The 11,847-nt window shown below is 40.9% G+C and overlaps 1 protein-coding gene across 1 annotated transcript in view; it reads right to left on the bottom strand.

Annotated features, from left to right (window-relative positions):
• The window catches only part of Kif11 (kinesin family member 11), a 48,174-nt gene extending 36,667 nt beyond the window's left edge, over positions 1–11,507 (bottom strand). Inside the window, exons 1-4 of the mRNA XM_028882893.2 lie at positions 11,193–11,507; positions 2,617–2,749; positions 2,351–2,448; positions 2,182–2,260 (exon numbers count right to left, since the gene is read on the bottom strand). Coding sequence (XP_028738726.1) covers positions 2,182–2,260; positions 2,351–2,448; positions 2,617–2,749; positions 11,193–11,269 — 387 coding nt within the window. The 5' untranslated portion in view covers positions 11,270–11,507. The remainder of the gene's footprint in view (positions 1–2,181; positions 2,261–2,350; positions 2,449–2,616; positions 2,750–11,192) is intronic.
• Between the last annotated feature and the right edge of the window lie 340 nt (positions 11,508–11,847).

The raw sequence follows: 11,847 nt of genomic DNA, 5'->3' as shown, positions 1-11,847 counted from the left end.
CACCACATCTGACTTACAGTGTATTTCAATATGAGCCAGTCAGCCCTTCTTATCTTATCCACTTGTTCTGCATTCCACCAATCACCAAAAAAAACTGGAAAATTTTATCTGTACTGAACAAGTACAGACAGTTTCCTTTGTCACTATTCCCTTAAAACGTGCAGTATAAACTGAGTGTGGTAGTGCATGCCAGTAACTACAGCACTTAGGATACAGAAAGAAGAGGATCAGTTCAAGGCCAGCCTCAATTATATAGCAATTTTAAGTTCAGCCTATGTTGCATAAGAACCTGTCTCAAAACAAATACTCACTCCCCAAAACATAGTGCAACAATTATTTACAAGTACTTGCATTATATTGAGTATTGCAAGTAACTTACAGATTATTTAAGCTATTTGAAAGGATACATTTAACCTATCTACAAATACTGTACCATCTGATAAAAGAAGACTTACACATCCTCAGACTTTGGTGTGTTTATATGTGTATGTACTGGAATCAACCTCTTTCTGTTAATACTGAGGGGTAACTATGCCAAAGCAAGTAAAAAACTAAAACCTAACTAATGTCATGTCAGAGAAGCCAAGTCACTTCAGTCTGAGTTATAGTCAACCACAATCTAAAAATATTAAATGAAAAATCGAAAAATCCAGAAATAAACAGCTGTGCCATTTAAAAATTGGGCGTAATACTGAGTAGCACGATGAAATAATGCACCATCCTGCCAGGGACACGGATCACTCCCTTGACTATATGTGTCTACACCGCCGCTGCTTCCTACTTGTTAGCCAGTTGGTAGCACCATGGTTATCAGATCCACTGATCTGACAGGACAGTGTTAAATATTTGAGTAACTCTGATTTCATATAATCCCAGCACTATGGAGGCTGAGATACAACAACTATTACAAGTCCAAAGGTAATATATAGTGAATTCCAAGCCAGCCTGGGTAACCTTGGCTGGTATAACACCTTGGCTCAAAGTCAAAATAATGGTAGTAATAGTAGTAAAAATAATAATAATTTTAAACTATCACCTAAAGCACAATAGCAGTGATTCTAGAAATCTGAATATATGAAAGAGAAACATGTAAAGTCCTCCATTTAAGTGACAAAGAACAGTATAAAAATTTGAGACAGAAACTATATCTGAATAACATTACAGAATATTATTACATTTCTTATGTTATATTGTTAGTTATTATTGATAAAATTTTATTATGCCAAATTTATGAATTAGATATTATTATAGGTACATAGGTAAGAAAAAGAAAAAAGCATACATACTTTTACTATTTTAGGTACCCACTACGGGTGTTGAAACATTAAACTCTTTCCGTACAGATAAAACAGAGTGGTAGGGAGAGAGACAGCATTCTGCTCCTGCTATTCTGGAGTCTATGACAGCCCCCCCCCACACACACACACACTTATTGTTTTTTGAGACAAGGTTTCTCTGTATAACAGCTCTGACTCGCCGGGCGGTGGTGGCGCACGCCTTTAATCCCAGCACTCGGGAGGCAGAGCCAGGCGGATCTCTGTGAGTTCGAGGCCAGCCTGGGCTACCAAGTGAGCTCCAGGAAAGGCGCAAAGCTACGCAGAGAAACCCTGTCTCGAAAAACCAAAAAAAAAAAAAAACAGCTCTGACTGTTCTGGAACGCTGTAGACCAGGCTGGAATGCAAGAAATGCTCCTGCTTCTGCCTCCTGAGTGCTGAGATCAAAAGCATGTACCACTACTACCCAGCAAATAGACCCCCTCTTTTTTTTGTTTTTTTTTGTTTTTGTTTTTGTTTTTTCGAGACAGGGTTTCTTTGTGTAGCTTTGGTGCCTGTCCTGGAACTCACTCTGTAGACCAGGCTGGCCTCAAACTCAGAGATCTGCCTGGCTTTGCCTCCCAAGTGCTGGGATTAAAGGCGTGCGCCACCACCGCCCAGCTGACCCCTCTTTTTATCACTTAACTGTATTGTATATGTTGGTCTCATCTCTCCTATTGAGACCATATACTTCTGATACATCAGTAATTTTACTAAAGTACTATTTATTGTACTTTAGTATAACTTAGGTTTATGGTTTGACTTGATTCTCTGATCTTCTACATCTCAACAGAGATCCATAACCAGGTTTTAATTGGCCAATTTTTTGTCACACTCAAGATAAAAGGATATTATAAACAATAAATACCTCCTCCCAGGTATATACTTCATTAGGTGACCTTTCACCTTCCATTGTAAAAGTTTTTCCAGTGCCAGTCTGGCCATATCTGTTAAGATTTCAAAAAAGCATTAAATTAAAAACAAATACACATATCTAAACATTCTTAATCAACTTGAAAATGAGTTGTTTCGCTTACGCAAAGATGGTGCAGTTATAGCCCATAATAACTTCATCTAGAATTGGACAAACAACACTGCGGTAGACATCAATTTGTTTCGTGGATGCTCCAAACACCTATTTAAAAAATGAGAGAGAAAAGCTCTGAAAACACACCATTCATGGTAATAATTGTGCCCACTAGAACTTGCTCAACAAATTTGAAGACAAAGTTCGCAGTGTACCATTTTCCAGGGATTACTTCACACTAGTGACTAATGGAAGAAGGCAGGAGAAAATAAGTACCATATCAAAAGTGTATGTTTTCTTAGAGGTCTTGTCAGTCAACCCTGCAGTTCGCACGCTAACTTCTTTCCGCACATGATCACATTCCACTACCGAGTGGGCGCTCGCTTTCCGTTCTGCCAAATTAAATGGTCTGTAAGGAGAAATACACACAGTTAGGAACTTTGAGTTAACCAGTTCAATAACGACTCTTTCCTTAACTACATTAATCAAGGAAGTATGTGTAGCTGGACAGTGGTGGCTCATACCTTTAATCCCAGCACTTGGGAGGCAGATCTCAGAGTTTAAGGCCTTCCTGGTCTACAAAGCAAGTTCCAGGACAAGTCCAGCCTACACAGAGAAACCTTATGTTGAAAAACCAAAAGATCAAAATCAAGGAGGGGTAGGGAAGAGCAAGGGAGAGGAAGGGGGAGGAGAAGGAGAGAGAAAGAGTAACATGAAGTTGTTCATAGGGAATAAAGAGAAAATGACACTATAAAGCAGATAGTAGAATCATAAAGGCCTCAGTTCCCCAGAAATAAAACTCATTTTCAAAGATAGGTAAAACATTATAATTCTAGCAGTTCCTTCTTTCTCCCTCCACCCTCTTCTTTTTCTTTTTGAGGCAGGTCTCATGTAGCCCAGGCAGGCTTCAAACTCACTATGGAGCAGTGACTGGCCTTGAACTCCTAATCTTCCTGCCTTTACCCACAAAGTTCTACATTTGTAAGTGTGTGCCACCATGCTGGGTTTATGAGGTAAGATATCAAACCTAGGGCTTTGTGCATGTTAGGCAAGCACTCTTCCAAACGAGCTACATCATCAGCTCCAATTCTAACAGTTTTTTAGAACAGAGGCCAACATAATTTAATATGTAAAAATATCTTTTTCAGAATTCTGTCCTCTATTTTATTTATTTATTTATTTATTTATTTATTTATTTATTTTGAGGCAGAGTAGAGCTCTTAGTAGCCCTGACTGTTCTGGAACTCACAGAGATCCTCCTGCCTCTGCCTCTGCCTCCTGAATGCTGGGATTAAAAGCATGTACTACTATACCCAACTCATATCTCCATATTCTTAAAATGAGATTGTTAGGTTATGATATCATAGAACATCAAATTTGTATGCAAACTGTAAGCCTTCCAGAGGCTATCTGGCACAAAATAAAAAGTACACAAAATTAATAACTCAAGAATGGTTGTCAAAGGCTGGGAATCCCAGCTACTGAGGAAGTTGAGGCAAAAGAATCTCAAGTTCAAGACTTGCCTGAGCTACAGACTGAATTTAAGGGCAACTGTGGAAATTTAGGAAGTGCTGGTCTCAAAACAAGCAAACAAACAAACAAAGACTGCAGATTTAGTTAAGTAGCAGAGTGTTTACTTGGCACATGTGAGGCCATCAGTCCAATGCCCTGCACCACTGTTCCAAGAGTATTATGCTACCTCACTGTGTTAGTTTCTCAACCGGAAGTTAAGAGCAACATTCTCTTCACTTTTCAAATGCTGAAACAAGCACAGAAGTGCTACAGGCAGAAGAGATCGGTGATCTCCATTCTAATGACATGCCTAGGCCTAAAGCACTGTTTCCTCAGGGCTACAGAGGGCTCAGTGAGTAAAGTACTTGTAGGCCAAGAGTGAAGAGCAGAGTTTGGATCCCCAAAACTCACTTAAAAGCCAAGCTGCATGAGAGGTCTGAGAAGATACAATGATAACTTAATCTCTTCTAAATATGTGTAAACAGCTCCTCTTTCTTCCACTATTCTGTAGTGTTGTTCTCTGAGTTTATGGGGATACTCGCCTCCAGCTTATTTTGATTGTTTATTTGGCTGGTTATTTTGTTTCTCTTCCATCCAAGCCAATGTTATCTGTCACTTGGAGATATCCAAATTGTTCTCTACTTCTATAGAAATAGTTTGGCTTTCTCAAAAAAAAAAAAAAAAAAAAAAAAAAAAAAAGCCAAGTATGTGCAAGCCATCTGTAATTGGAAAGGAGATCTCTGGGGCAAGCTGGCTAGCCAGAACACCCAGAACTGTAAGCAATGGGTTCCATGAGATCCTAGGCCATCTAGCAAGATATCCAAGGTCAGCTCCAGGCCTGCACATGCATGCACACACAAAGATACATTTTTACAGGGGGGAGGGTGGTTTGGGTGGGAGAGTGAGATGGCTCAGTGGGTAGAGGTGCTTGCCACAAGCCTGACCAGTTGAGCTCAACCCCCAGAACCCACACGGTGAAAGGAAGGAACCGACTCCCAACAAGCTGTCTTCTGTCCTCTACACATGCCCCCAACCAATAAACAAACAAATACACGAATAAATGGTTTTTAGAAAGAAAAAGGTTATTTCTTCAGCTGAGGAGTGTACCTGTCTCAAAATGAAACCCAGGGGTTCCTTCTCATGTATTCTTCTCCCCATAAAAAAGGTCCCATTTGTTGTATTCCTACCACCTTCCTTTTTAAACATCATCTCTCATAATCAGCTGTTAGTGTCTAACAGAATTCAGACTAGAATATTTGTTAGTTTACATATCCCCTGTACCCAGTACTATACTTGGCACTATGTCAAGCTATATTACTTAATAAATTTCATCCCAAGAGGAATGATGAAAAAAACTAAGTAAACTGAAAATTAAAACAATATACTTTATTTCTGAGGACTGTTACCTTTATAAGTCAACAGTTTTGCTACAGCTCTGTCAATTTATCCCCCATGTAATCTCTGTCAAACACCACAGTCCAGAGTAGCATCCATAACATATTTATATACTTAATACATAATTGAGCCAAAGGAAACTTGAGTTATTTATCCCACTGAGTATGCACATTATGTAAGGAAGATCTAAATAGAAAATCTCTTCCCCTCATAGCTAGACAACCAAGTTGTTATTTATTTACGACACATACCTCAACTTCTTTTCCCATACCTAATTCACTAGCATATTATTGAATGGTCAGAAGAACAAATTTGTGATGATCTGGGGAAATTTAACTCCTGGGTAATAGTAATGCTGTCATTTTGCCACTATACTGAAGCCCACACAATGCATATTACCAACAGGAATATACATTATTAAGAGTTCACTAAAAACTAATTTAAAAATCAACGACGCCATTTCCCAGGAATCTGGGCATGGACCTGGCCAGAGCTCATCCCCCTGGCCAGTTTTTTAAAAAAAAAAAAATCAACGTATATTGAAGTAAGCTAAAAGTATCAAGTATAATGGATTTGCTTTCATGTAACTAAAGCTTTTCCAATTTGCCTACTATTCCCAGCATCTCTACGTTACTTTCTTGCATGAACATGAAATTAAGACACAGAATGTCATTCAAATTGTCAGGACAGAATAATAGGAAATTTATACAGATCACACATAACTAAAAATTATGAAAATTCGTGCTAGGCATGGTGGCATATGCCATTAATCCCAGAACTCAGAAGGCAGAGGCAGGAAGAGTCGATAAATTACAGGCCAGCCTGTCTATAGCAAGGTACAAGCCAGCCGTGGAGGTGGGGGGGGGGGATAGACTGATAAAACTCTCAAGATGTACTTTAGAGACTGTCAGTGCTACCAGAAAAAAGTACTTCCAAGCTAACTATTTCCTTACCCAGATTTTTCTAACTAAAAATTGCAAGGGTCCTGCTGATTATCCTAACAAATTTGGGGCCTCAATACAGATATATAAAACTTCAACCAAGCCAAAATGGTAAGGGAGGGATACTAAAGATTTAAAAAAAAATTTTTTTTAAGTCCTGTGTCTGACAGAGGACTGATCTCAAAAGTATATAAAGAACTCAAGAAACTAGACATCAAAATACTGAACAATCCAATTAAAAAATGGGCTAAAGAGCTAAACAGAGAATGCTCAAAAGAAGAATCACAAATGGCTGAAAGACATTTAAAGAAATGCTCAACATCCTTAATCATCACAGAAATGCAAATCAAAACGACTCTGAGATACCACCTTACACCTGTCAGAATGGCTAAGATCAAAAACACTAGTGACAATCAACTTTGGAGAGGATGCGGAGCAAAGGGAACACTCCTCCACTGTTGGTGGGAATGCAAACTTGTACAACCACTGTGGAAATTGGTATGGTGGTTTCTCAGAAAATTAGGAATCGATCTACCTCAAGACCCAGCCATACCACTCTTGGGCATATACCCAAGGAATGCTGATTCATACCATAAAGATATATGATCAGCTATGTTCATAGCAGCACTATTTGTAATAGCCAGAACCTGGAAACAACCTAGATGCCCGTCAACAGAAGAATGGATAAAGAAAATGTGATACATATACACAATGGAGTACTACTCAGCAGAGAAAAACAATGACAGCATGAAATTTGCAGGCAAATGGATAGAACTAGAAAAAAATCATCCTGAGTGAGGTAACCCAAACCCAAAAGGACAAACATGGTATGTACTCACTCATAAGAGGATTCTAGATATAAAGCAACGAACAATCAGACCACAACCCATAGAACCAGGGAGGCTACATAGCAGGGGGGACCCTAGGATGACTGTGGCTTATAATAACTTTTGGTTTTACTCAATTACTGGGCAAGCCTCAATGAAACATTTCACTATTAGGATAAGAATTTATATTGTATCAAGCTGATAACAGAAAAATAATTAATTAAAAAAAATTTAAGTCTCGTGTCATTACACAAACATTCATCATATACTTATTATATGATAGATAGTAGGGATAAACTAGTGAACAAAACAAAATTCAGAAAACAAATTGGGATCGAGAGAGCTAGCTCAGCAGTTAAGAGCCCATACTGCATGCAACCCCTAAAGTTTCAGCTCCAGGGTATCCAGCAGCCTCTTCTAAACTCCAGGGACACTGAATTTCCATGCACATATCTATACACACACACACACACGTATGCACATAATTAAAAATAAAAAATCGTTTTTTAAAAAAGGTGCTGTGGATGTAGCTAGTTGTTAAGAATGCTTGCTTGTGCCGGGCGGTGGTGGCGCAACGCCTTTAATCCCAGCACTCGGGAGGCAGAGGCAGGCGGATCTCTGTGAGTTCGAAGCCAGCCTGGGCTACCAAGTGAGTTCCAGGAAAGGCGCAAAGCTACACAGAGAAACCCTGTCTCGAAAAACCAAAAAAAAAAAAAAAAAAAAAAGAATGCTTGCTTGCACAGAGCCCTAGATTTGATCCCCAGCACCACAGACAGCAGACATGTCCTGCACACCAGTGATCCCACTCAGGAAGTGAAGGCAGAAAGAGAAGGTGTTTAAGAATGAGGCCACGGGAAACTTTTAACATAACTGGAAGAGACATTACCAAATAAATATATTAGGTACTTATAAATTAGAAGTAAAACTAAGCAAAGGGGGTGTAGGAAGTGATAAAAGGAGATAGGTGAGTACTATTTTGGGGTGATCATGAAATGCATCTGATGAGGTGACATTTAAGCAGAATTAATTGTGAAGAAGTCAGACATGTAGAGTTTTTGATAGGGAAGGTTTCCAGGGAGACAACAGAAACTGCAGGACCCTGATATGCACAATAGATGCATTCTTAAAATGTAGTTTCAAATTCAATCTGCTAGTACCACACATAAATAAGTAAATAAAACGTGCTTTAGGACCAAGAGTCAACAAAGAAAGCACAAGGAAAATCAGAAAATAGTTGGAAATCAATGGAAATGAAAACAGAGCACACGAGAGGTGGGAGAGGGAACTATAAGAGACCTGAAAGCAGAAGGGGGCGTTTAGAGAAAGGTGAACCAGCAAAAAGGGGTCAAGAGAGGTGAGGGGTGGGAGAGAGGTGAACAAGCATAAGGACACTATATGAGACTACCCAAGTGAAACCACTTTGTATGTAACTTTAGAAACACACACACACACACACACACACACACACACACACACACAGGCATGTGAATGCTGACAGTGACATACACATCACACACACACACATAATAATAATATTTAAAATTAGCATGTAAATCAATTGCACTTTTATATACTAGCAGTAAACAGTCTAAAAGAAAATCACAAAATTAATTCAATTTGAATAACATCAAGAATAAATTAATTTAGTCAGGTAGTTAAAAGATTTTTAAAATGGAAATTACAAAACATTACCAAAACCTGTTATAGCAAATCTCAACACTTGGGAAGCTAAGGCGGGAAGAGCAACATGCTGGAGGGTAACCTAGAATTTATGAGCCTGTTTCAAAGATACCAAAAACAAAAGACTAAAAACAAAAACCCAACAAAGCTGCAAGACTCACATTTCTTGATTTTAAAACATATTCATTCTGAAGCTCTAAGTAATCAAAACTATATGGGAGGGACATAGACAGACAGACAGACAGACATAGAGCAGTAGAACAGAATGCCCACATACATAATGATACATATAGAATGCTCTCATATAAGGGCAGATGATTTTAGACAAGTGTGCCAAAACCATTTCGTAGGAAAAGGACAGCCTTTTTAACAAATGGTGCTGGGGAAACTGGGTACCCACACACAAAATAACGAAGCCAAATGCTCACCTAACACCACATACAAAAAAATCAACTCAAAGTGGACCAAAGACTTGCACCTAAGACCCAATACTGTGAAACTTAGAGAAACAAGGAACAGAAAGCCTGACAACAGTGGCTTTAGCAATGATTCCTGGGATAAGACACCAAACACATAGGCAACAGCATCAAAGACAGGCATGGTGGCTCACACAGTAACTCAGGAGGCTGAGGCAGGAGGACTGCACTGAGTTCAAACTCAGCCCGGACAGCCAATTGAGTTTAAGGCTAGCCAGAAAGCTATGTAGTGAGACCCTACAACCAAACGTGGATACAAGACAAATTGGATTTAACACCCGACAGCCTGAGAAAGCCTTCTATGTTGCTTATTAAAATCAATGGCAAATTTGCACCAGAAACACTACTTGATAGAGAAAAAGGTAACCAGACAGGAAAAAGAAAAACCTATGCCAAAATTACCGTACACGACTGAACAACGTAAACATTTTTTTCACTGGTGAAAAAATGTAAAAGAAATCTCTTAAGGCAAGGCTTGATGTGTAGAAGGACAATAAGGACATATTAGATGCTTTATTTATTAATTGGAGTGATAAATAAAAGCATGTTTGTTACAGTGGTTTTTTGTTTGTTTTTGTTGTTCAAGACAGGGTTTCTCTATGTAGCCCTGGCTGTCCTGGAACTCACTCTGTAGCCCAGGCTAGCCTCAAACTGACAGAGATCTGCCTGCCTCTGCCTCCCGAGTGCTGGGATTAAAGGCCTGTGCCACCACACCACACCATTAGTGTTCTTTATAACTTTTTATAACTCAAATATTTTGCAAGTAACAAAGGAAATAATAGCACACGGAAAAAGTAATAGTCCAATAATAATAATAAACAAGTGCAAAATAACTGTAAAAAAAAAAGTGCATTTGTTGGGTAGCAAGATAGCTCAGGTTAAGAGCACTTCTTGCTCTTCCAGGACTGGAGTTCTATTTCTAGCCCCCACACCTGATGGCTCACAACCACCTGTAATTCCAGCTCCTAGAGATGATGCTTTCTTCTGATCTTCATGGGCACTTGCATATGCATGTACATACCCACACATAGATACATAATTAAAAATAAACATATATATATATATTTGCTTTCCTGTTGATTAAAAATAAATCCCCAAATTAAGTAACTAAAGTAAAGCTCTAGCATGCAACAGTTAAGTGACTCTGGGTAGACTGGAATTCACTGCCACACTTCCTCTCTGACACCTAGTTTAAAAACTTGGCCAGTGAGGTATGACAGCTCAAGATCTAATTGCTTGTAACTCCAGGACTCAAGAGGTAAAGCAGGTAGACAGCCAGAGTTTGAGGCCAGTCTGGGCAACATAGTAAGACTGTCTCAAAAAAAAAAAAAAAAAAAAAATGGCTGGGCGGTGGTGGCACTCAGGAGGCAGTGGCAGGTGGATCTATGTGAGTTCTAGGCCAGTTCCAGGACAGTCAGGGCTTGCTACACTAAGAAAACCTGTCCCAAAAAACTAAAAAAAAAAAAAATTTTAAAGAGCAATATGTTGCACCACAGACATGTACCTAAATGCTTGTGAGCTTCATAAACCCACTTTACAGCATTTCAATGCTTAAATTCAGTGATGTCTACTTGGTTAATTAGAGGTGAATAAGCTATTACATCTAGAATAAAGAAAATGAGTGATTACTCTTTCCGAAGTGGAAATAACCCCAAGGCAAGAGCCAAACTACCCGCAAAGTAGATATGAAGCTTTATTCCCAAACTGGCACCCTTCATGGAATAGCATAGACAATGTCACCTAAATCATCGGCGATATTGGGTTTTTAAAAGGGAACGCACTTTTCAGTGAAGAGCAACCATCCAATTCTTCGTGAATGCAGCTTAACTCTAACCAACACGAACATTCTTTCCCCTCAGAAACAAACCCTAATTTAGATCTTAACCCGGTACCATTTTTATCGGACGGGTAATTTCGATTCCTCCGGAAAATGCCAACAAAGCGCTCTCGCGAACGGCGCCGGAGGGAGCCCAAGGGCGAAGCCTCCGCGTCTGGGCTCGTACCAGCCAGCCCCTGCCTACCTGCATCTCACCACCACCTGGATGTTCTTGCCCTTCTCCTCTTTCTTCTTCGAAGAAGAACTCGGCTGGGACGCCATGACGGCGGTGCCAAAACCTGCCGCCGCGGTGGTGACTCCGACGCTGTGGGGGGCCGGGCGCCCGCTTCCTCTCGTCCGGGGCTGCCGCGGCCTGGAGGCCCGAGACTCGCGGCTCAGCGACTCCGCGGTGCACGCAAGCGTCTGGTCGTAGCCACCGTCCCGCAATAGCCAGAAAGACAGAAGAACCCCCGAGCTGCTCTCTGCCCAGGAACCAGCGAACGATTCGGCGCCTCAATTTGAAAAAGCCTCCCAGCTACGGAGCCAATGGCAGCGCGGCGTGGCGCGCAAGGCATCATGGGACGCCGCGTCGTCACCGCGGTCACGCTAGGGCGTGGCCGAAGGGAAAAGAAAATGGGGCGGGCGAGGGAGCCGTGGCTCCGCGGACGCTGTGCGGAGCGTCCCGTGAGGATCGTGCCGCTGCTGGTGGGTTCCTGGGGCCTGGGACGCCTACGCCGCCGTGCGCGCCGGGTCCTGCCCGCCCTCCGAGGCCTGGGCGGGTTAAGGTGTAGGTGGCGGCCGGGGAAACTGTAAGAACGGTTCCCCCGCCGCGGTGGGTACCGCCCCGAGCTGCGTTGCGG

The sequence above is a fragment of the Peromyscus leucopus genome, chromosome 1 (genome assembly GCF_004664715.2).
Source record: "Peromyscus leucopus breed LL Stock chromosome 1, UCI_PerLeu_2.1, whole genome shotgun sequence".
NCBI lineage: Eukaryota > Metazoa > Chordata > Mammalia > Rodentia > Cricetidae > Peromyscus > Peromyscus leucopus.
This window is presented reverse-complemented; position numbering and strand designations above follow the sequence as displayed.